Source organism: Eumetopias jubatus, unplaced genomic scaffold (assembly GCF_037043125.1).
Source record: "Eumetopias jubatus isolate StellerSeaLion01/CBP00866 unplaced genomic scaffold, mEumJub1_p1.0 scaffold_5, whole genome shotgun sequence".
NCBI classification, from domain to species: Eukaryota; Metazoa; Chordata; class Mammalia; order Carnivora; family Otariidae; genus Eumetopias; species Eumetopias jubatus.
The window spans coordinates 89,394,820-89,421,551 of record NW_028274811.1 but is presented as its reverse complement, the minus strand read 5'-3'; the positions used below and the strand labels follow the sequence as shown (position 1 = coordinate 89,421,551).

The 26,732-nt window shown below is 37.8% G+C and overlaps 1 protein-coding gene across 2 annotated transcripts in view; it reads right to left on the bottom strand.

Annotated features, from left to right (window-relative positions):
- Positions 1-26,732, bottom strand: part of UIMC1 (ubiquitin interaction motif containing 1) — a 111,901-nt gene that overhangs the window by 32,022 nt on the left and 53,147 nt on the right. For both annotated transcript variants that reach the window (XM_088023464.1, XM_028102734.2), the window contains exons 4-10: positions 21,468-21,592; positions 20,637-20,742; positions 19,591-20,327; positions 13,211-13,275; positions 10,862-10,938; positions 5,619-5,722; positions 67-220 (exon numbers count right to left, since the gene is read on the bottom strand). In XM_088023464.1, coding sequence (XP_087879590.1) covers positions 67-220; positions 5,619-5,722; positions 10,862-10,938; positions 13,211-13,275; positions 19,591-20,327; positions 20,637-20,742; positions 21,468-21,592 — 1,368 coding nt within the window. The remainder of the gene's footprint in view (positions 1-66; positions 221-5,618; positions 5,723-10,861; positions 10,939-13,210; positions 13,276-19,590; positions 20,328-20,636; positions 20,743-21,467; positions 21,593-26,732) is intronic.

The following is a 26,732-nucleotide window of genomic DNA, read 5'->3' as shown; positions in this document are numbered from 1 at the left end:
GCACTGTACAGGATTACAAAACTACCATGCAAAGAAAAGAGTTTGATAAATTCTGGTAAGTTTTACCTGTGTCTTGCCCTATCAGCCCATTGCAGTACATGGCATGTAGCTCAATCTTTGTGAGTGGGAAGCCTTGGTCACATAGTGGGCAGGACACCTGGGTACTGGATGAGACTGTAGAAATAGGTATTTCCTTCTCAGCATTTCCCCTGTTACCAACCTGAAGAAAATAATAAATGGCAACTGTAATACCTTTACAATATAAAATATCTTTTCCCTCAAACAACTGCAAGAGATTCCATCCCATATTTCATTTACTTTCTTTTTTTTTAAACATATACTTTTTTTTTAAGATTTTATTTTATTTATTTGAGAGAGAGAGTGAGAGAGAGAGCACAAGAGGTGAGGGAGAAGCAGACTCCCTGATGAGCAGGGAGCCCAATGCAGGACTCGATACCGGGACTCCAGGATCATGACCTGAGCCGAAGGCAGTCGCTTAATCAACTGAGCCACCCAGGCGCCCTCATTTACTTTCCAAAAGAGGCAGTACTGAGGTGCCTGGGTGGCTCAGTAGGTTAAGCCTCTGACTCTTGATTTTGGCTCAGGTCATGATTTCAGGGTTGTGACACTGAACCCCAAATCAGGCTCTGCGCTGGGCATGAAGCCTGCTTAAGATTCTCCCTCTCCCTCTGCCCTGCCCTGCCCAGCCCAGCCAGCTCTAATCCACCCCCACCACATGTTCTCTCTCTCAAAAAAAAGAAAAAAGAGATAGAGAGGGGGGGAGAGAGGATACCAATCAGTTTGCTAAATTCAGATCTGAAAATTGGGAGATACGCTAATATAGTTAACAGTTATTCAGAACCTGCATACTATATGCTCAACACTCTGCATGTAATACTCATTTAATCCTCATAGTAAACTTACAAATTATTAACATAACCTTTCTTACACACGAAGAAAGCATTGTCCAAAACAGTAAAGCAACTTGCCCAAAGTTACATAACAAATAAGAGGCAGAGCTGAAATTCAAATCAAGGACTATTTAGCTCCAAAACCTGAGGGCATTCCTCTCTATCAAGCTCTTAGGTCAGTATGCTGTGTCTGCTGTGTTTCAAACAATTTACATATCCACAGCATCTCAAAGAAACTTTTTCAATCTCATAAAAGAACTGTGAGTATTCCCAGTGACTTCAGACATAAGGAGTTAGGAAACAAGAGTTCTAAGCAAAAGCACAACTAAAATTTAAGACCTAGACCTCAGCTTAGACCAGTAAGACATACCACCTCTTCTGTTTTATCTGTGACTTTTAGATTAAAAGAGGGAACAAAACAGAACTAAGACCCAAATATTTAAGCAGGCTCAAATAAAAGTCCTTAAGACAATTCTGCAGAAGCCATTCTTACACCTTCTCTCTCCTATTCCTTTCAGTGTTTTATAATCACCGTTTTTCCTGCAGTTGCCAGTGTCTGAGAAGCAGTTTTATTTTACCTTTACAGGTCAGAGCCAAGAACTCTGCAGTGATTAATTCAACAGTATGCGTGAGCACTGCAGCACTACTGCCTAACACTTGCTTCAAAGGACAGCATGTCCTAACCAATCAATGTGAAACTGTCCCGCATAGCCACTGCTTCCATTTAAGAGCAAAGGACACCTGGGCTGTTATTATGCCTTACTACAGGGAAAAAATAAACCCTCTTCTGGTACAAAATCAAAACAAGACCAAAACTGCAATGGGTAGATAATGTGAGCTCTGGAGTTTTTGGGGTTTTTTTGTTTTTTTGGTTTTTTTTGGTTTAGGCCATCCCTAAAATCTCCTGCTTGTGAATGTGATCCAACAGAGGGAAACAGGCCATCTAAATACCAAGTCGAACAGTTTCTACAATTGCCAGAAAATGTCATTTTCAACCCACCTGTGGCCTTTTACTTAAAAGGGGGGAAAAAAAGAAAGATGAAATAGGAACTAACAGTGATTCAGTTCATTTTCTATACCAGGCTTGGCCAAGCATTTTCCATAACCATCACTCACAACCACCCAACTGGCAGAGGGATCACTAGGTCTAGTATTACAGAAGAGGAAACTGATGTTTGTTTAAAAGGCAAAGTAACCTGCTGATCACAAAGTTAGTAACTGGACAATCTAGACTTGAACCCAAGATTCTGTGGCATCAAAACTTCAGTATTTCCATTCTACCAAATTGCGGCAAAAGCAAAAAAGGCATCCTCTCTACTTTGTTGCTGACCCTGCCAGATATTGGGAGACAATCTGGTTCTATTATTCTTCTCTAGAAGGTGGAGAGGGTCAAGTGTGTCTGGAAGTTCTAGGTGTTACTTATTTCAAGCTTAGTCACTTAGTTTCTCATAAACCCAGGTTCTTCTGTTCATAAATCTTATAAGAAAAAGTTGTCTTGTGCATGCAAAGCCATTTGAACAGAGGGGAGAAAAATCAATATACCCTAAAATTTGCAAGTAGTCTTGAGTTATTGAAAGTTAATGGCAATGGAGCAGTTACTTGGTATTCTAAAGTTCACTGAGCCCAGAAATGTTATATGACATGAATGTCACTGCTGCTCACACCCAGCACTGTACTCCTTTGTATTCATCACCAGCTCTATAAAATGCACAGAATGTACCTTCAACTATTAATGTATTCAAGAGGGAGTAGTCTACTATTGTCTTATTGTGAATACAAGACCACTTCTAATCACATTCATAGACAACCCAGAGGTTTCTGAACATTTTTATATAAAGTAAGATTTTTTTCAGCACCATTTAAAAGTTCTATTTAAATATTAACTACAATAGAGGAACTTCAAGAGGAAAAAATATAAGTGAAGCAGCTTTTATTAGGACCATGCAGTCAGGGATTCAGTCTCTGAAGAGCTGGTTCTACTTCTTTTAAAATACTATACAGTCATTTTTCAAAAGAGGTACTTGGACACTGAATCTTGATCTCTTAAAGGTTGGTCCTTACCTTCTGGCCTCAAAAGAAACCTCACCTCAAGAAATGAACTGGGTAAAAATAAAAGTATGTCCTACAAATCACCAGCCCTCTGTCCCTCCCCAACCCAGTTTATGTGCAGCTTAGAAAGCTCTTTAGATCTTTCCCCTCTTTCCATAGGACTCAACACAGTTTACTTAAAAACCAACTGACTAAACCAACTGTTTGATTCTGAATAACTTCTATTAACTTTTCTGAGAAAAGAGTATCTCCAACCAAGGGATTATCTCCGGCAAGATATTCAGAAAATACTATTTCCAAAGGAACCTGACCACTGCAGGAAATCAAATTAAGGATTACAGTTCTGCCATGCTATTCCAAATAACTCAAATACTGTTGAGCAATTCTCTGTCATTAGTAAGCTAATATCACTGAACAGCCACAATATATTACAAAGCAGTAAAATAAGAACTGGTTCCACACGCATACTTCTACTTGTGCCAAATCTCTGCTATGCGTTTCATATTCTTTATCTAATTTAATCTTCGAAGCAACTCAGTAAAATAGGTTATTTTTTGTCTCCATTTTACATGTGAAGAACTGACATTCAGAGAAGCATTCCTCTTCTATGCTTCCCTAATGCCCCAGACATCTCTCTATCATTTTATTTGTCAGACCACGTTATAATTATCTATCTGTCTCCTCCCTTACCAGGACCCTTTGAGGGCAGGAACTGTTTTTTTGTTGTTGTTGTTCTTTGTACCTCAAGAGTCTAAAATGAACAATTGGCACATGGTATACAAACTATAGTATCTGTCAAATATATGAAATGAACAAAACAATTAATTAATTTGCCCAAGGTCACAAAATTAAGTGATAGGGTTGGGATTCTTCTAATTCCAATGCTCAAGCTCCTTGCACTATAGCATACCACCTTCCAATAAACAAGAAATTTTAGGACAAGACCCTATACACAGATTCCAAGATCAAGAGTCCACACCCATTATGATACTATCTTTGTGCTCATAAAATGTTCAGATTCTACCTTTCCAATAAGTGACTTGTAACTAGTGATTACTCAATGACTTAAAAACTATAGTATCTCTAACATCTTTTAATGGAAACAGAATTCTAAGACTATTTACAGACATCCACAGATACCAGCAAACAGCAACACTGAAAAAGGACATTCAATGTGAGAAAGGCCATATAATTCCATCCCTTTGATGTGTACTGGTACAGACATATACACTATAAATTCTAAATAGGGTTCATGCTCTTTGCCCCAAACAAAGAACAGTCTCCTTTGCAGTCACGGATGGGTAAGAAATCAGCCTTCATTAACAAAAAGATTGTAGGGCCTCTGTAGTTAAGATGACTATGTTAATAACACTCTGTTCCCCATCCCCATTTAGAAGGTTCTGGTCCCTCCCTGGGAAGCCATTTTAACATTATCTAGCAGGATCTGTCCTCAGTCACTGTTGCAGGGAGTGTTACCATCAGGGAATCTTGGTCTGTCAGTTGTGACAGGTCAGGTTACAAGGAACCAAGCAGTGTGCATGATTCATGAAAGCAGAATTTCTACCCAGCTACCTGCAATGCAGAGACTAGGGAAGGAATCTGCCTTCTATTGTAAAAACTGTTTTCGAAAAACCTAGAGTATAAAAAAGAATAAGAGAATGAAACCTTTATTTTTAAATGCTCAGGGTAAGATAACATATACAAATGTAACCAAAATATTTATTTCCATAGAAAAATTTGTTTAATTCTCAGGCTGCTTTTCAGAACAACAAATTTTAAAGATTCTGAATTATTTTTTAAAATTCTTGGTAAACTGTTTTTGTAAGATTCAATATGATAAATATATACTGAAAATCCTTTTTTTTTTTTTAAGATTTATTTATTTATTTATTTGACAGAGAGAGACACAGCGAGAGAAGGAACACAAGCAGGGGGAGTGGGAGAGGCAGAAGCAGACTCCCCATCTAGCAGGGAGCCCAATGCAGGGCTCAATCCCAGGACCCTGGGATCATGACCTGAGCCGAAGGCAGACACTTAACGACTGAGCCACCCAGGCACCCTATACTGAAAATCTTAATCAGAGGTATAAACTTGTATCAACCACCTTTATGGATGATGCCAGATATGTGAAATTAGGAAAGGTAAAAAAGCCAATAAAAATCTGCTTATTTTTTCATGCTGCTATCCTGACTTTGCATTTCTGATACCATGTAGAAATTAGAGCTGAAAGTTACATATAATATAAATATAGTGACTTTTTCCAAGATTGTTCATTTCTGTTATTTATCAGTAATATAACAGAGAATATCCCAGACTTTGGAGATAAATCCATGTTCAAATTCTAGTTCTACCATTATTAGCATTTTGAGTATGAGTGAATGACTTAAACATCCTAAGCTTCTGTTTCCCCATCTGTAATAGAAATAATAAAGCATATTAAGAAATCAAGAAATGGTAACTACTCCTATTTTTAGAAACAATGCTCAACTGAACTTAACTGTAGTGCTGAACTGAACTTAACTGTAAGAATCTGACATAAGCGTCTCCAAAACTGCAAACTCCTGCCATCTAAATCTTTTCAGCCAAGGTCAATGTTGCATCAGAGAGAGGAATATCAGTAGAAAGAAAACACTAAGAAAAATTATAGAGAATATTTACCTCCTTATCTGCCATTATTATTCTTACTTCATCCAGGATCTCTCTGCTACCTGGAGAGACTTCTTTTTCAAGGTCAAACGTTTCAGGAGAACTTAGCTGTGTCTCTGTAATTTAAAAAGTTAAAAAGTTATTAATTTTCATTTTGTATTTTCATAGTTAAAAAAACAAACACTTATTTCCCCTAAAGTTTAGTGTATGATACTGCAGAGGTAATACAGATCTGGTTTGATTCTTCTTAAAGCTTTACTGAGGCATAATTCATATACAACAGAATTCACAATTTTCAGTATATAGTTTGATGAGTTTGGGCAAATGTACATAATTTATACACAGTATCATTTTTTTTAATACCCATATACTATATCATTTATACCACATAACAATCAAGATATAAAACATTTCTGGGACGTCTGGGTGGCTCAGTTAAGCATCCGATTCTTGATTTCAACTCAGGTCATGATCTCAGGGTCCTGAGATGGAGCCCCGTGTCAGGCTGGGTGCTGTGTGTGGAATCTGCTTATGATTCTCTCTCTACATCTCCCTCTGCCCCTCCTCCCAACCACCCTTTAAAAAAAAGATATAAAACATTTTTAAGCACCCCCCCAAAATTCTTATGTACCCCTTTGCAGTGAATTCCCCACTGCCTGGCTCCTTGCAATGACCAATCTATGTTCCTATAGTTTTCCCTTTTCTAGAATGTCACATAAATGAAATCATATAGTGTGCCATCTTTTGTGTCTGATTTCTTTCATTTAGTATAATGTGTTTGAAAAGCAACCATGCTTTCATTCCTTTTTACTGCTGAGTAGTAGTATTCCACTGTATGGACGTATCACAATTTGTTTATCATTCATCAGTTAATCCATCTGGCTTCTTTTCAGCATAGTTCTGGTTTTAAAGTATATTTACTTTGACAGAAAACAAAAACGCTCCAATGTTAGTTCTAAAGTTAAAGGGATGATTAGAGAAGACAAAAAATTGGGAGATGAAATAGAAAATACATCCTAAACAAAGATATGCCTTTCTTTAATATATTCTTTAGGCAGTATCTATTCATTCAACATTAACTCAACAAATATTTATGAACAAGTTCCAGGCACAGCACAGAAAAGCAATATGAAGATGTAGGATGGTGTCCCTCACAGTCTAGCTCAGGAGTCAGCAAACTATAGTTCATGGACCAAAGCCAGCCAGCTTCCTGTTTTCGTAAATGAAGTTTTATTGGAACACAGCCACACCCATTTTCCCCTGTATTCTATGGTTGTTTTTGTGCTAAAATGGCAGCGCTGAGTAGTTTCAGTGGCAGAGTTGAGTCGTTTAGCCCACAAAATCTAATATATCTACTTAGTCTTTTACAGAAAAAGTCTGCCAACTTCTGGTCTAGACACCTGTCACTTAATATAACGAAAGAACAGGGGCACCTGGGTGGCATAGTCGGTTAAGAGACCCACTGTTGGTTTCAGCTCAGGTTGTGATCTCAGGGTCTTGGGATCAAGTCCCACATGCAGAGTCTGCTTGGGATTCTCCCTCCCTCTCCCCCTGCCCCTCCCACTAGTGCTCACTCTCTCTCTAAAATAAATAAATCTTAAAAGAAAAAAAAAAAAGGACAGTAACTCTATGTCAAAGAAGGACAACAAATCTGGAAAAGAAACTTAGAATACAAATCCAGTAAGTTCTTTCTTATCTACACTGTATGCACTGTACATCTGATACTTCTGTGCTTCACAAATACAATGAATGGCCTATGTTGGGCAAATAAAGTACCTATAAGATACTGAGGTATCTTCTCAACATCAAAGAGGGATTAAATACATTTCTAGTGTTAACTATATTTTAATACCTTATAATTTTTTGAAAAATGAATACACACGCTCATACACACAGATTTTACCACCTTGGAGGAAAAAGGCTTACAGTGCATAAACTTCAAAGGCGTCTTTGTCAGGACCCCCTTCTACTTGCTACATGAGATCCTGCCTGATTCATGAATCGTTTAATAAAACCAATAAAAAGAAAAGAAAACCTTGTCAAGTTTCCTTGAGCGATATTACCAAAAAAGACATTTAGTCTCTTAGAAAATAAGAGCTACTCACTGTCTGCACTACTGTAATAATAAAAAGTCTTTAAGCTTTCTGTGAATAGATTAAATAGTCAACTATAAAGAAAAGAGAGCATTAGCTCCTTAGAAATAAACAATGCTAGGAGCATATACAGGGTGGGCATAAGGCTATAATCCTGCTTCTTCAACAAAGTGAGTAACTCTAAAAAGATGTTGTAATTTTGAGTATCAGATCCCCGGAACTTTCAGAAATATAAAACAAAACAAAATAGGTAAGATGGACTACTACACTCAATCTGCATTTCACCCATTTAGAACACATTGAGAACTCAAATTTTCTGGAAAATTTAGATGCATAGCTTCTAAATTATATATTTACAAAGAGATTCAGGAGTCTGGCTTCATGGAGAAGTAGTTATACTTTCTTAGTAAAAGGAACAGTAATGTTATGGAAAATTTTTGCAACCTCATTTAGGAGTGGTTTTTGTCAGCAAACAGTTGGACTTAATTAGCAAGCTAATGACAACAAGTCATGATCATAAAAGTTATCTAACCTCAGTCCTGAAGGGCCTGCTTTTTCCTCTCTCATTAACTAGGGCTATAAAATTATTTACAGTTTCCTCCTGCAAGACCCCTGGGTACATCACATGCCATCATCCTAAACAGACTGAGTGACTTCCTAACAGGATGGCATAGTCAGCAATCCAAGGTGGGGCAGGGGAGGGGACAGAGCTGTAAAGTTTTCTTTTCACAAAGATAGCACAGCATTCCTGAATGCTCCTGCCAAAATCAGAGCACTTGGTAGTGAGGTCTCTTAGTGGGTATCATCAGGCAGTAATTCAAATACATGTTATATGAATTTATATGAAATATGAATTAAATGAATATGAAAGAATTCCACTTTCAATAGAAACATAATTAAACTTAAAAATAAGTAAAGAAAGACCTTTTATGATATGCTGCCGAATGTTTATAAATGTTTATACGTCTTTCCTAGAATAATGTGTAAACTAAGTTTAAATCTCTGTAGGAAAAAAAGTTGAAAGAAACCAAAATAAGAAAACTATGTGTCTCTCTGACCCTGATAGGTTATATGAGACCTAAGGGAAAACTAGGTATGACTTATGGTAATATGTGTACAATACTTACTGCCCAAAGAGTTTAAACATTGATAGGAAGTCCCTCAATCTCATATGAATGAAGTTACTGATATATATAATTGGCCTCACTTTTAAGAAAAGCAAAAAAAGAAAATATAAGCTAAAAACAAATTCCTTAAAAAGTAGTGGTTTATATCACAAAACAATTCTTCATATTATACAATGATTCAACTCAAGAGTTCCCTTAGATAATTGGTATCTTAGTTCATTTCAAATTATTTTGTGTGGGGGCTCCTGGGTGGCTCAGTCAGTTAAGCGTCTGCCTCTGGCTCAGGTCATGATCTCAGGGTCCTGGGCTCCAGCCCTGCAACAAGCTCCCTGCTCAGGCAGGAGTCTGCTTCTCCCTCTCTCTGCTCCTCCCCCCGCCTCCGCTCATGCACTCTTTCACTCCCTCTCTCTCAAATAAATAAAATCTTTTAAAAAATAAAATTATTTTGTGTGGGGCACCTGCATGGCTCAGTCAGTTAAGTGTCTGATTTCGGCTCAGGTCATGAGATGGAGCTCCACGTCGGGCTCTATACTCAGTGTAGAGTGTGCTTCTCCCTCTCCCTCTGCTTCCTCCCCCCATGCTCACTTGCTCTCTCTCTTTCTCTCTCTCTCTCTCTCAAATAAGTAAATAAAATCTTTAAAAAAAATAAAATTATCTTGTGTATCGAGGTGGGAGATGGGCAAAATGGGTGAAGAGGAGTGGGAGATACAGGCTTCCAGTTATGGAATGAATAAGTCACAGGGATAAAAGGTAGAGCAGAGGGAATATAGTCTATAGTACTATAAAAGCATTGGAGGGTGATAAATGGTAACTACACTCGTGGGAAGCATAGCATAACACATGTCAAATCACTGTTATACACCTGAAGCTAATGTAACATTGTGTATCTGCTATACTTCAATTAAAAGTAAACAGGGATGCCTGGGTGGCTCAGTCAGTTAAGCGTCTGCCTTCGGCACAGGTCATGATCCCAGAGTCCTGGGATTGAGTCCCACCTCGGGCTCCTTGCTCAGCAGGGGAGCCTGTTTCTCTCTCTCTCTGCCTGCCACTCCCCGTGCTTGTTCTCTCTCTCTGACAAATAAATAAATAAAATCTTATAAATAAACATACAAACAAACAGGGGCACCTAGGTCGCTCAGTAGGTTAAACATCCGACTCTTGATTTCGGCTCAGGTCATGATCTCAGGGTCATGGGACTGAGCCCAGAGAGTCAAGCCCCATATCAAGCCCCTCACTGGGCTCTGCACTCAGCAGAGTCTGCTTAGATTCTTTCCCTCGCCCTTTCCCCCCTCAAATAAATAAATCTTAAAATAAAAAAATAAAATCCCATTAGCAAAAAATTTTTTAAAATTTTAATAAATAAAAGTTTGTTGTAATTAAAACAAAAAAAATTATTTTGTATGTCAAAATCTATTCATGTGCAACTCTGAATGAGCATCTCTTGTACCTAAAGTAAGGCACACATGTCTTTTCATCTCTACAATTAACAAAAGGCAAAGTACAGTACTTAACCAAGTTAAGTGCCTTATCTGAGATTAAAAATAAGTCAATGACAGAACTGCACAAAATTCAATTTCCAGACTCCCTCTACTATAAGGAGTGAATGGCAGTGTAAAACTAGTAAAAGGCTCTGAGAAAAATCTGCTTAATGACAGGCAGATTTGAGGACAGCCCAATTTGGAGAACCCATAAACCAAAATATAGAGTCCTCTTGCCTCTGAATGTACAGTTAAGTGCTATTCCTGATGCTTTGCTGCCATCTCTGATGAGGCTGGTAAGCAAACAAGGAGACAAAAGAGCATATTAATTTCAAAACTAAAATATCTCTGAGAAAAGACTGAGAATCAGAACTAATGTCCATTAAAAAAGTGTATATGTATGTGTACATGTATATATGTGGAGAAGATACGTACACACATACATCAATCACACATAAACCTCCTGAAAGTGGGTTGGAAAAGCCAGAAAAATTAATAGGCACGAAAAGGTAGATAGCTAGGGATCAGAACTTCAGTACGATCAGCGGGGTGCTTACCAGGACACACAGTGATTTCCTCTGCAGAACTCTCTGGCATAAGGACAGAGCTTCTCTTACTGGTCAAAGCAGCAATGCTAAAAAAGAACCAAACCCCAAGTGAATCCCAGTATAATAAATCAGAACACAGGGCCAAAAGCAATGGTGAGTCATTTACAAAGCCACAGGTAATCCAACACCTGCTGTCCAATACCACAAAAGCACAACAGGGAAGCAAGGAATTGGTAGTGAAAACTCCAGGCCAGAAATGGGGAAAATAAACATGCTTACAACTCTGGTTCCAGTGAAATCACTGAACCAAAAGACCCCCTTTTTGAGTCTTTACAAAGGAAAGTTGAAGGGTAAGGACTATCTGTGAATACTCTAGAAGACAAAAACTCCCCATATAAGAATGTCAACAGGGGGCACCTACGTGGCTAACTAGGTTAGGCATCTGACTCTTGGTTTTGGCTCAGGTCATGATCTCATGGGTTGTGGGACTGAGCCCTGTACTGGGCTCCCCCCTCAGCAGGGAGTCTCTGCTTAAAGATTCTCTCACTCTGCCCCTCTCCCTGTGCACACACTGAAGCATGCTCTTTCTCTCTCTCAAATAAATAAATATACCTTTAGAGGAAAAAAAAAAAGACTATCAGTGGTGTTTTATAGCCTCCATCTCAGCCTTCTGAAGGTTAGAGATCTGTAAACTCGTAAGAGAAAATATGGAGAGTCTCTTGACAACACACTCACTTTTCCCTCACCTTGCAGTTAAATTTCCTCTTTATCTCAAGATGTGGCTTTCCAAGCAACAAAAAGATACAATTCCAAATTGCCCTGCAGCAAAACCTGCTCACACAAGTTAAATATCTCTTCTGAGAGTAATATAATTATGAACTGCTCCCATCATCCAGCCTTCCAGAGTTTACCCTGCCTGTTCATGGAGTGCAATCTCTTCCTGACACAGGAACACATGGCTGAGAGATCTGAGCATCTGAGCTACCCCCTCATGCTTCACAGAGCTTTATGACTAGTCTGATCAAGTATGCAAAAGGATGCTTAAAAAATAAAACCTTACATCAACCAAGAACCACAGAGAAGAGAGACTAACCATCACCGATTCATGATAAATAACTAAATCCTGATAGGAAACCACAGGTGATTTCTCTCCCTAAATAAAACATCTCATAACATTTGTTGTAAACCCAAGCCAGACACAGTTTACTCTGCATATAACATTAGGGCTCTGTTCAAAGGGTCCATCACAAAACAATTTGCTGACATTTATAAAATGGGCTAATCAATTTGAAGTCAAACCACATTGCCTGCAATTCCAACTCTCTCCTGGTGACAAAGCATATAATCATTTATTAAAACTTGTATCTGCTCTGCACAGGCTTACCACAACAAAGCAGAGGGGCCTGGAAGAAGCAAAAGGCCTATTCCAGTTAAAACCACTTCCAAAATTGTCTTAACAGCAGGAGAATCAAACCAAAACCATATTCTTGAACTCAGAAGGAAATACCTAGTACTTTCAACTTAACCAAAACCCTAAGAAGCACCACCAAATTACAGCAAATGGTAATTGGACCTCAACTTCCATATGAGAGATGGAGGTTGACACAAAATTGACACAAAATTAAGCCCTTGAGTAATCCCCAAAGGTCAACTACCAGATAAAAGGGAAAATTAAAAATTCAATCCAGTTGATAAGTGCAGTTTGTAATCAATCAGCCACTATATATTATTAAGCGAGAAGACCTAAGAAGGTAACCCCATCAATCAGTCAGCAAGAATAATTTAGGAGGCAATGCAAGTACAACAATTTAAGGGAAAAATAAGATATAATCAGATTAAAAGCGGCATAAGACAGGGAGTGAGGGTGACCCATGTTCTTTGTGACCTGAATAATATGAATAATAAAAAATATAAGTCTTAAGAGTAGACTTAAAAGATGTATACAATTTGGACATGCATATAAAATAAGCATAAGCAGTGGGAATAAAAGGAGACAGGAGAACTAGAAGGACTGTAAAGAAACTAGTCCAGAGCCTTTAGCTTGGCACAGGAAGCTAGGTTAAGAGAGTAGCAGGATCTAAACACTTTCAGGAATGGTATCAATGGGATATGTGCCAAGACGGCTGTACTATACCAACACCACCACCACCACCTTCTACAATTTCTTCCACTCTAATATTCCAGGCTTCTATGAGATACATATTTGAGAACTGGAAGATAATGATTTTTCTTAGTCTGTGCTTATAAAGGAGCTAAAAGATCCCTGGCAAGCTGTCCCTGTAGTCTCACTCATGTGTTTCATCTCTCTTACTCTGGCACCGTCAGGGAATTCAGACCCCTAACAATTTATAATCTTACCTTTGTGAGGCAGGTACAGAGTTTCCTTCTTCAGAAGTTTCTTCGACAAATAGCCCTTGGGAAGACTGTAAAGAAATATAACATCCTAAGTATACAGGCACAGATGAACTGGTTTCTCCTCTTAAAAAAAAAAGTTAATTGCTCAGCATTATCACTCAGCAATTAGCAATAAGAATAAAACATTTTACATAAGTTTCAGTAAAAAAAAGCATATCCTGTGGAGTCTAGAAGAGTGAGATTTACATCACAGCTGGATCACCCATTAACTCTGTAATCTAGGGTGTCACATCTCAATCTGTTTCCTCATCTTAAAATGGTTATTAATGACTGCCTCACAGACTGTTATTGTGAGAATTTAAAAAGATAATATATGTGATGTACTTTGTAAAATGCAAGACACATAAATATTAACTGGTGAGTCAAATGAATTATGATTTCAAAAAAGCAACTATAAAGTTTTGTTGTGGAAGGAGGAAATACAGAGAAAAGCCCAGTTTTCAATGGAAATATTCGAGGGGGAAAAACACTGCAATCTGTGAAAGAAGTCTCTCTGAACACAAACCAAGCCATAACACAGAACATCCCAAAGGGAAGGTTTTAAGACTCCCTTTGCTACAAAATCTGCCACTGTGATTTTAGTATCTGGCTACAGGGATATCTTTTAAGAAATGTAACAAATAGGGACTAGATTTAAAAAAAAGATTTTCTACGATTAACAGTAAAGTTGGTGCAAATGTCAGCTCATTAAATGTAGGTGCACAGAAAAAGCAGCTACTGCTGCCTTAGGGAAACTTATAAGAAGTGCCTGAGCTGTGAGGCTTCTTCCAATAGGAAGAAAGCTACTAGCTGAAGTTTTCAGGGTCTCCTAACAGGATATAAATAACCTAAATGAGTTAGGCATCTCTGTACCACTCAGGCAAATGATAAAATATACTAAAATCAGAAATAGCTGAGATGAGCCTTCATTCAGAGGGAAGATAAAGCTGTGCAATGATCAGGAATGCAGTCATTATGAAAAATGAGGGTTGAACAAAACTGTCAAAAGGACTAAAATACAACACCAATAAATACGTCACCCATTTGTGTGAACTCTGCAGTGACAAAAGTTTCATTACTGAGCTATCAAAAAAGTAGATACTGACACCTAGTGCCCATTTAATAGATTTTACCATCTTGGAATAACTACAGTTGACTAAACTTGGGCTTCAGAAGCAATCAATGCAATGGTGAGTTATAAGATACTCCATCTCTACCTTTGGCTAAAGCACACCTTTACCTTTCTTGGTGTTATTTTTTTTTTAATTACTGTACACCTATTAAGTGCCAAGCCTTTATGCAAATCACTTGACAATGCATTTTCTCCTTTATTCCTCACAAGAACCTTTTGAGGCAGAAACTATTAAGGTTTTTTGGACGTGAGGAAAGTGAAACTTTGACGGGTTAAATAATTTGCCCAAAATTACAGAGTTGGTCAAAAGTGGAGCTGGGATCTGACTCCAAAATCCATGTTCTAACCACTACTGTTGTTGTTTACTCAAATAATCTTCTTACAACCATTTCAACATAGAATCCCAAGAATGTCTTCATTTCAGTAAATCATTTCTAATTTTTAAACTTACACCTCAATGACTGCAATCTAAACATAGGAGTAAAGTGAGGTTCTTCCAGAATATGAAAATAACATAACAAAGTAAGCAAACAAAATTTTATTAGAATATCCAAATCTAATCAAGTTGAACAGGGACGCATGATAGGAATATAACTTAAACTAAGGAAGCTGTGGCCTAAATCAAGACATTGCATTCTGCCTAAAGAAATAACATGTTAATGAAAAAGGGATGATAGTCTGCAATGAATCTAAAAAAGAAAAATCCAAAGATTCAGAAGCAAGCAGTATCTTCAACACCGTAGCCTGGGAAGTAAAAATAAACAGACACATTATCTGGTCACCAGACAAAAGTCCTCTATTATCAGGTACTAGGTAGCTTATCAGTCTTTCCACAGACTAGATGAATCATCCCTTAAATATTACCATTCCCTAATTACCGTTTTCAGCCCTCTAGGTACCTTCATCCTACAAGGAGGTACAGTAGATGGTGGACCTGAATATTCTGGTCACCAAAAATGTCTATATCCCATAATAAATTAACAAACTGTCATTTGGTGTACATATCAGCTTTAAGTTTGACTAGTCAAAGTCAGTTCTCACCCCCGCCCCTGAGTCTGGCCATTTGAGAAAAACAAATTCCAGTATCTGGGCTGAAAAATTAAAGATTAGACCCTGAAAAGTAGTGACCACGTCAATATGCTACTCCTCCACTTCCCTGCTGTATAGCCATCAAGATGACCTCTCCATCTTCATTAACATAACCTCTACATTGTTTGTGTGATGCCAGAAATTAGTTATATGATTCTAAGGCTTTTATAACCTTCATATATACTTAAAGTGATTTGCCCCAAGGTGAATGTTTGTCTGAGTCCCTAGTTCTGGGAACCTTTCGCTCTCTCTCTCAACCAAGGAGTCTCACATATATATATGGGCAGCTCCAGCAAAGTCATAATCAATAGAAAATGTTTAATAAACACAGAAATTCTTTCTACCACAATTCCTGAAAGCAAAAGACCAATATAAGTGGTGAAATTACAATTGTAGACTTTCATTATTTGACTGTAATATTAGTTAAGTTTATTTGTTTTGTTTTTTGTAAAGACACTATTCTGTGTTGCCAAGACTGCAGTGAACTAGGCATTCTCATACATTGCTAAAAGGAAGGAGTACACATCTGAGCAACCTTTCTGAAATGCAATTTGGCAATAAATAGCAAGTCTTTTTTTTATGTTCATAGCTCTTTAATCCAGAATTTTTCTTGCTCCCTATCTCTAAAAATACTATTAATTTTTTTTAAGATTTTAAGTAATCTCCACACCCAACATGGGGCTTGAACTCACAACAACCCTGAGATCAAGAGTCGCACATTCCATCAACTGAGCCAGCCAGGCTCCCCTAAGGACCTAATTTTAAATAAAACAACGTTTTATTTAAAAAAGATGTTTATCACAACCAAAATATCTAACAATAGGAAAAGGGTTAAAATATTATGGATAAGTTCATAAGCCAGAATATTAGTCATTAAAAGTGAAATCTATAAATAATTTTATAAGAAAATGTTTACATAATGTTAACTTAAAAATACAAAAATATGATAGAAACCATACCAAATTGGTATAGAAGATAAGATGAAGGAATATATATCACTGGATAACAGGATTGTGAATGCTTTCAACTTTATTCTTTAAACTTTTCAGCATTTTTCAACAGTTCTAACTGATTTCTAAAATTAATGTTAATGACAATGACTATACTGGATACTTACTAGGTTGTCTGCCTGGTCTCCTTTTACTGAGGCCAGTATGTCACCCCTCCCACTGTATTATAGCAGTGGACTCAGACATTTGTACAATTTGACACAGACCCCACTTTAGGCCACAGTCAACTGGGCTGGTGAAGGCTACTAACCCCAAAAGGGCCGTTAAGTCCTTTCCTAGAAATCTGAAATTGGTATTGAGAAAGAATAAATCTCCTTTAACCTGTAGTTAAGTTTGGGAGCTGTAAGATCAGTGTCTTCTACCTACCACTGTGAAAGAGAAGCAAATGAAGCCAATACACAGGGGAGAAAAATGAAGCAGATACAATATAGCAATGAGATGTAGAAAAATTACAGATGATATTCTAGACCCTGTACCTTGTCCAGGCTTGGTTACCATCCTGTTTTAGAATTTATGAGGCACCCTGTTTCCTTATGATAAAGTTCTCTTTTTAATTAAACTAGCTTGATTTGATGGGTTGTGGCCAAATAGTACCAATCAATAATACTATCTATAGTATTTGATGACCAGTTCAGGGAAGTTAGAGAACTTCAATTTTTATAGGGCCAGCCATTAGGTTCTGAACACTTCCAGGCTATTCCAAAGGCACTGCTTTTAAACATCAGAACTTGATACAAGTCTATGGTCTACAACTCTGTTCCCTGGGATTTTCAAGCTAACAAACTGAATTATAATAAATCGGTCAACAAATACAATAAATAAATGTTCATTCTTTAGAGTTAATTTATTCTCTTAAGTGGAAGTATCCCTGAGTTGCAAAAAACTAACAAACAAAACATGTTATCATAAGCACAACCTAACTTTCCTTTGGAAAAAAGTCACTAGAAGAATTGTTAAGGAAAATGCTTTTTCTTCCCATACAGCAATCTTTCCAGAATGTGGATGAATATGGCTGCTGAGGAAGAATGATTCCCATAGGTACCCTCAATGGATGGCCTTCTGATCCCTTAGAGAGAACTATCATTTATCGAGTGCCTATAATCTCCTAAGCACCACACTAGACATTTTACATAATTCACTTTAATCATTAAAACTACCGTAAGCCATGAATTGCTATTCCCACTTTACAGATGTAAAAACTGAGACTCAGAGAGGTTAAATGGCTTGCTCAAAGACATATACAAAAGTCAAAATTCAAACTCCAAACCTATGCTCCCTACACTATGCTGTGGCATTTCTCACAGCTACCATTTGTTGAACCCTTATCATAATAGAAAGAATAAAATAACAGCAAAACAAAACCAAAAACTCAGCCCAAAAACAGAAATAGCAACAAAGAACAGTATGGTCATAAAACAGAATACTCTTTATAGTTTACACAGTTTGTAATTATATGATTTTGCTTTTATAATACCCAGAGAAAAAAACAAAACATAAGCTTTGATATAGTACAAATCTAGATATGTCAGAAAAGGGGTGCCTGGGTGGCTCGGTTGGGCGACTGCCTTCAGCTCAGGTCACGATCCTGGAGTCCCAGGATCGAGTCCCACATCGGCCTCCATGCTTGGCGGGGAATCTGCTTCTCCCTCTGACCCCCCCACCCCTCGTGCTCTCACTCTCATTCTCTCTCTCTCAAATAAATAAATAAAATCTTAAAAAAAAAAAGATACATCAGAAAAAAACTGAAAAGACAATCTAAATGTTCCCAAACAGGGGACTGTTTTTTGGTAAATTACAGAAAACCATCACAAGCAAAATCAGAAATATACCATCATGTGGGGGAAAAAATACACTGGAAAACTATCTACTCTTTGTATCAAAAAGGACCACTCCCCCTAATATATAAAGGGTACCTAGAAACCACTTAGAAAAAGATTGTTGAAAAAGAAAAATGCCCATAAGACCTAAACAGACAGAAAAGGAAATATAAATGGGTTTCAACTGCACACACAATAAGAGAAATGCAAATTAAGACTGTATTGAGATAGTATTTTTCATTCCTCAGATTGGCAAAGATGAGAAAGTTCTGATGGTACTGATTTGGAATGGGTAGGGGGAAGCTGGTACTCATACACTGTTATGAGTGTAAATTTATACAACCTCTATAGAAGGCAATTTGGCAACAGTAACAAAATTGTAAATGCATATATCCTTTGATCCACCAATTACATCTACAAGAAATTATGCAAATATCTCTCATGTGGATGAAACATCTTCATACAAGAGTAATCAGTACAGTAGTGCTTGTAATAGTAAAATATTAGAAACCACCGAAAAGTCCACCATTAGGGGTACTGGATAAAATAAACTCATTCATACACCGTATATTACACATCCAAAAAAAGGAAGAAATTATGTATGTATGTATGTTATGGAATGATCTCAGAAGTATTTCAATGAAAAAAAGCAAGGTACCGAATAATGTATAGATTATGTGATCATTTGTGTAAAAAAAGGTAAGGAAAAGAGTATGTATACACATTTGCTTGTACCACATAAAATATATCTTATAAGGATACACTAGAAACCAGTGATATAGGTTGACTTCAGGGAAGGGACTAGTTGGCTTGGGAGGGGATAGGAGACAGACTTTTCATTAACATCTTTCTGATTTATGGGGCACATGAATATTACTACCTATTCAAAAACTTTTTAGAAATAATAAAAATTTTAAAACATAAAAAATAAATTATGATACATCCATGTGATAGAATAATGTTTTCAAGTATACTTAATAAACAGGAAAAGATCTAACATAAACTATTAAGTGGGAAAAAGAAACAGCTTATACAGAAGAGTCTTCGTTTCGTTGAAAAATTTAAAAGAAAAAATATTTTTAAATGCATAGAAATAATGATGATTGCCCTTGGTGCTGAGATTATGGGTAATTTTTTTCTTCTTTACACTCTTCTGTACTTTCCTAATTTTCCATAGTGAGCACGTGTTACTTTAAAAATCAGGAAAAAAGACCACAAAAAAGAACAAATAGCTATAATAATCCTTGTTTAAACTGTGAATAAATCATCCTTAATCACAGCATCACTGACCCTTACCTGACCATGACTGGTTGTTGGTTCTTCCTCCAACAAAAGTTTCTCTTTCAAGCTTTTAATTGGGCTTTCTTGGAAATCCTTGGTTTTTGAGTGCCAGACAGATGCCCTAGATTCCTGCCTCTCCTCTTTGTCTTCATCTCCCATATCTTCTGAGATGCCTTCATTTTTTTCACTAGCCTGATCTCCTTGGCCACATTCATTCTGGATCAGAGAAGGAGGTCTAGGTAACACTGGTTCCCCAAAACCTTTTTTTTTAAAGAGCTGCCTCTGAGCCATTTTTAGGCTCTTTTGATAAACCTCCAACTGGCAGAGAATGACCTTGGTATATTGGTTAGGATCTACTCCAGCAGGGCAGAATGGAATACCCCAGAAGTAGTGCACAGTGCCCCCAACATCCTGGAGACCTGTGGCATCTGCTGGGGTAGGCAGAGAGTGCCTAGATGTGTCCCCCCTACCCTGGGCAGCTTTGTGAAAAACACAACCCCTCCCAGTACTTTCCTGTGGCTTCCCACACTGTGTGTGCTCAGCCAAGTGGCCAGTACATCTGTCAAAACATTTAACGTTCTCATTCTCAAACACTGGCTGGCTTGACTGATCCCAGCTTCCTGAGCTGCCAAAGACCGGCTCCTCTTCAGTGTTTTCAGTGTGGTCCCAAGGCTCCTCTCTTTCCTCAGCCTCGTTTCCCTGACTGATATGTGAGCCTTTAAACAGTGATGGAGGTACCAGCTGCCATATGCCTGTAGGTATTTGAGAAAAAGTAGGGCTAAGGACAAACTGTTCTTTATTAAGAGGGCTTGGTAAGTTATCACTTACCAAGAATTACATAATGTGGGTAAAAGGCTCTTCTTTGTGTTTAACCAAATGTTGACTTTTCCTTGGAGATAAAAATATGCTGGATATTAGTGAGATCTCAACTATTTTCGGATTTAACCTCTTTAATACCACCAAAGGGATTTGGGGCATTTCTGTATATCTACTCTCAGCATGAGATCCCTGTGATATAGTTATACTTGATGAGTGGAAGGAGTCAGAACAGGGAGACATGCCTTCTGTGGTCCCAGAGTCTGTGGTTTTCTCTTGGTGGGACTGTGAAGATGGTCCAGTGGCCAGAGGTCGAGATCTGGTAGCAGAAGCATCAGAAGGCCGGCAACTCTGAAACAAGTGATCCCACACCAGACCAGGTTTATTATTAAAACAGCTATACATGAAGGGTCACAGGAAGGACAAAACAGGGAGGCCACTGTCCCCTAAGAGATTCTTTCCAAAACGTAGATGCTCAAATCAAATAACTTCCACAATGTGTACCAAATGCCTACTATGTGCAAAATGCTATGGTAGATCACTATACTAAGACCTTTTCTAATATAGAGACATGAATGACATAAAGGATGGCTCAGGACCTGACACTGGCAAATATCCTTCACATTTAAAATAATTTCAACAAAACATATTCATATTACAATTTAAATTATTTGAAAAATGTTTAACTGCTCATTCTTTTTTCCATAACCCACCTCTAGTTTCTCATTGCCTTTGTTCTCCCCCAAAACAGGGGAGGTAAGCGCCTTATCTTGCTCCCTTTTGGTTTTTTGGGACTTGGTAACTCTTTTCAGAAGCTGCCAACTACTTAGCTCTCTTAAACCATGTATTGAAAATCTATGGGGTGGAAGAAAATTCTTTCATATAAAATTAACACTTCAAATTGCGTTCAACAATTCGACAAGCACTTTAAAAATTATTATGGGAAATATTTGTTAGTTTAAAACCCTATGAACTACTACAGCTAGTTCTTAATGCAAATGTAACACTGCAGAAGCAATAAAAATATATATCATGCTAATCAATCCTCACAAACTTTTTCAACATAGCATATTTACATTCAGGCTTTCTGCAATGGCTTTCCTCAAGAGCTCCTCTTCTTCCTCCTCCTGGCTGTTCATCTCCCTAGCTTCCTGCTCACTCATTTTGAGAGCCAGAGCAAACTGCTCCTCTTCTGTCATTTCTGTAAGAGGATAAGAAAAAGAGAGGAGAGGAACACCACAAACATTGAATAAGCATGGAAGCAAGAAACAGAAATTTTTAAACCTTTCAAATGAAAACACTACAGACCATTTAGTACAATTTTATAATCTTATAAATGAGGAAAGACCCAAAGGTAAGATGTTGGCCAAGATAAGTAACAGTTGTTTCAATAAGTATCCTGAGTTAGCTAGACTGTAAACTCCCATAAAGGCAGAGTTTTTGCCTATTTTGTTCACTGTTGTCATCTCCTATGTATAAAAGAGTGTCTGGCACCTGATACTCAATAAATACTTGATAAATGAATAAAGAGAGGAATTGGCTCCCATTCCAGGGCTTTTTGCTACATATCACATTGGCTTTGTGCTCAACACTTAACCAGAAGAATTTTATTCTTCAGAATCCTCTGATTCACCCAGCAGAAAAGAACATCCCTAATGACAAGAATGTAATCTTCAAACACTATTTCCCATTAAAGACAACTGGGGTACCTTGGAGAAAGGTACTATGACTGATATAAAAGTACAGTGGCTGATTCCAAGTCTGGAGCATGAAATGTAGAAGATGAGCTAGAATATCTGTTGTGAGCAAAGTATCCATCAGACACTACTAGGGTTATATCAAAAGAACCTAGTAGCCAACTTTAAAAGGTTCTCACTGGCCAAAAATGGAACAACTGGAGTATCAGTAAGAAAATGACTGCACTGATGGGGCCCCTGGGTGGCTGAGTCGTTAAGCATCTGCCTTCAGCTCAGGTCACAATCCCAGGGTCCTGGGATGGAGCCCCACGTTGGGCTCCCTGCTCCGTGAGAAGCCTGCTTTCCCACTCCCCCGGCTTGTGTTCTCTCTCTCGCTGTGTCTCTCTGTCAAATAAATAAAATCTTAAAAAAAAAAAAATGACTGCAATGAATTAAGACATCAAATATGTTTAAATTTATGAGTTCATAAGGACACTTTAAAAAAAAAGAAAAATACAACTGGGGTGCCTGGCTGGCTCAGTCAATGGAGCATGTGACTCTTGATCTTGGGTCATTGGGCCTGAGTTCAAGCCCCATACTTTGTGTAGAGATTACTTAAAAATAAAATCTTCAAAAAAAAAAAAAAAACACAACTAACTGGTCACTGCTGAAGAATGTTAGTGTATCAACTATTTTGTTTTTTGTTTTTTTCAAGTGTTTTTCTTAAATTTAAATTTCAGGTAGTTAACAGTGCAATATTAGTTTCTGGAGTAGAATTCAGCAATTCATCACTTACATATAACACTCACTGCTCATCATAACAAGTGCCCTCCTTAATAACCATCACCCATCTAGCCCATCCCCTACCCACTTCCCTCCATCAACCCTCAGTTTGTTCTCAATCGTTAAGAGTCTCTTATGGCTTGTCGCCCTCTCTCTTTTTTTCTTTTCCCCCTTCCCATATGTTCATGTTTTCTTTTTTTTTTTAATGTTTTATTTATTTATTCATGAGAGTCAGAGAGAGAGAGAGAGAGAGGCAGAGGCAGAGGGAGAAGCACGCTCCCCGCCCAGCAGAGAGCCCAACGCGGGACTCAATCCCAGAACCCCGGGATCACGACCCGAGCCAAAGGCAGATGCCCAACCATCTGAGCCACCCAGGCGCCCCTTCTTAAATTCCACATATGAGTGAGATCATATGGTATTTGGTGGATCAACTGGTAAATAAAAAAGAGTCAAGCTTGTGTCCTACTCTTCCAATACAAGCTACATTACGGAGTAACCAAATAGATGAAGAGAAGTTTCTCTTTAAAGAATTATTCCATCTAATAAATGTAAAACAAATGACAATTAGAACATCACCATTTTGTATAATGCCTGTGGAGAGGATTCTGATACCTAACAAACTACATATGTGATCCAGCAATTCCAATTCTATCAATTCACTCTAGCGATATACTTCCAAAAAAAAAAAGCAAATATGCACTACATTTTTCATTGCAGCCCTGTTTAAATATGCAAAACACTGGAATCTACTTAATGACTAACATAGGACACTGCTTGAATAAACTCTGATATGCATACATATAATTGTAAAAAAAGAATAAGGAAAATATCTATGGACCAGGAATAGAACAATTTCAGGGACATAATATTAATTAGAAAAAAGCATATACTATATATAATTAAAAGAGTTATATATAGTATGCTACTTTTTGTGTAATAAAGGAGAAGTAAGAAAATATATGATATACCTGTTTATGTTTGCAGAGCGACACAGGAAGTATAAATTAGAAACTAATCCAAGTGGTTACCTACAGGTGGTTGGGAACAAGGCAGAAGGGATAAGGGAGAGAGTGACACTTCTGTGACTATATCTTTTTGTATCTCTTTGACTTATAAAGTTGAGTAAACATTAAACTTTTTTAAAGTAAAATAAAATCATAAGAATGAGGGATCCTTAAAACTGAATCCAAACATAAAAATTGCACCCTACTGAATATGAAATGACCTTAATGAGAATGAAAACATATCAAGATTTGTGGGATGCACCTAACACAATATTTATAGAAACATGTATAGCTTTTCATGGTCATATTATTTTTTTAAAATTTGACAGAGGGCGCCTGGGTGGCTCAGTTGGTTACGCGAGTGCCTTCGGCTCAGGTCATGATCCTCGAGTCCTGGGATCGAGTCCCACATCGGGCTCCCTGCTTAGCGGGGAGTCTGCTTCTCCCTCTGACCCTCACCCCTCTCATTCTCTCTGTCATTCTCTCTCTCTCAAAAATAAATAAAATTTAAAAAAAAATTTAAAATTTGACAGAGACGGAACACAAGCAGGGAGAGAGAGAGAAGTAGGCTCCCCACTGAAAGCCTGACGTGGGGCTTGATTCCAGGACCCTGCGACCATGACCTGTGCCAAAGGCAGACACTTAACGACTGAGCCACCCAGGCATCCCTCATTATCATATCAGAAAAGAAAAAAGTTTAGGGGCACCTGGGTGGCTCAGTCAGTTCAGCGGCTGACTTGATTTCAGCTCAGGTCATGATCTTGGGGCCTGGGATCAAGCCCCACATCGGGCTTGTGCTCAGCATGCAGTCTACTTGAGTTTCTCTCTCTCTTCCTCTGCCCCTCCCCCTGCTCTCTCTCTAAAATAAATAAATCTTTAAAAAAGACAAGAAAAAAAGTTTAAAATCAATGATACAAGCTTCACACTTTAAGAAACTAGAAAATGAACAGTGAAATTAACCCAAAGTAAATAGAAATATAAAGAACAGAAATCAACAAAATAGAAGATGCCATACAAAAGAAAAAAAATTAAAGCAGCAAAAAATTGGTTCTATGAAAAAATCAAAATTTATAAAAATGTAACTAGATCAAGGAAAAAAGGAAGAGAAAACACAAATTAACAATATAATGAATAACACAAGAAATATATACTACAGATTCTACAATCATGAAAAGAAAACAAGGAATACTGTGAACAATTATATATCAACAAATCTGACAACTTGGATCATGCATTCTCAAAAGGGGTGATATCATCTCCAAATGGACAAAACTTGGTTCTTGGAGGTCAAAAATATCTTATTCTCTTATTTTTTTTAAAGATTTTATTTATTTATTTGAGAGAGAGAGAGAATGAGAGATAGAGGGCACGAGAGGGAAGAGGGTCAGAGGGAGAAGCAGACTCCCTGCTGAGCAGGGAGCCCGATGCAGGACTCGATCCCGGGACTCCAGGATCATGACCTGAGCCGAAGGCAGTCGCTCAACCAACTGAGCCACCCAGGCGCCCTTATTTATAAAACACAGAATCTACAAGGGCGCCTGGGTGGCTCAGCTGGTTTAGTGTCTGATTCTTGATTTTAACTCAGGTCTCAATCTCAGGGTCTTGAGTTCAAGCTCTGCACTGGGCTCCACAATGGGCATGGAACCTACTTTAAAAAAACAACAACAAAACAAAACACACACAGATATACAATCAGTACATAAATGGGATCTATAGCATTATCTGTGGTATTAAAATTTCATGGGGACAGATGGTTAGGAAAAAAAAAAGTATCTAAAAAGGATCCTTTGGGGAAAAACAAAGAAAAGAGGACTGAAACACTGATTACGTTGAAACAAAACAAAGTTAATGAAACAACACAAATTATGAAAAATGACATAAGAAACAGAAAAACTGAATAGTCTTATATCTAGTAAAGAAATTAAATTTGTGATTAAAAAAACTTTTCCTTGGGGCACCTGGGTGGCTCAGTCGTTAAGCGTCTGCCTTCGGCTCAGGTCATGATCCCAGGGTCCAGGGATCGAGCCCCACATCGGGCTCCCTGCTTTGTGGGAAGCCTGCTTCTCCCTCTCCCACTCACCCTGTTTGTGTTCCCTCTCTCACTATCTCTCTCTGTCAAATAAATACATAAAATCTTAAAAAAAAAAAACAAAAAAAACTTTTCCTTAAAGAAAATCCCAAAACTATCTGACATTCATCACTGGTGAATTCTATCAAAAAATTAAGAAAAAATTAATGCTGAACTAATTCAGAAAATAAGGCATCAATCTACCCAAACTGATTTATAGAATCAACACAGTCCCAATCAAAATCCCAACAAGCTTGTTTAATGGAACATAATAGAAAATTCAGAAATAGATCCACACATTGATTTTCAACAAGGACAGGCTTTTCAACAAATAGTGTTACAACAACTGTACATCCATGAGAAAAATTATCCTCAACCCTTATCTCACACTATATATAAAAATTAACTCAAAATGGATTACACATCTAAATACAAAAGATAGGGGTGCCTGAGTGGCTCAGTCGTTAAGCATCTGCCTTCGGCTCAGGTCATGATCCCAGGGTCCTGGGATCGAGCCCTGCATCAGGCTCCCTGCTCCGCAGGAAGCCTGCTTCTCCCTCTCCCACTACCCCTGCTTGTGTTCCCTCTCTTGCTTGTCTCTCTCTCTCTCTCTCTCTCTCTCTGTCAAATAAATAAATAAATAAATCTTTAAAGTAAATACATACATACATACAAAAGATAAAACTATAAAAATTCTAGGGCGCCTGGGTGGCTCAGTTGGTTAAGTGACTGCCTTCGGCTCAGGTCATGATCCTGGAGTCCCAGGATCGAGTCCCACATCTGGCTACCTGCTCAGCAGGGAGTCTGCTT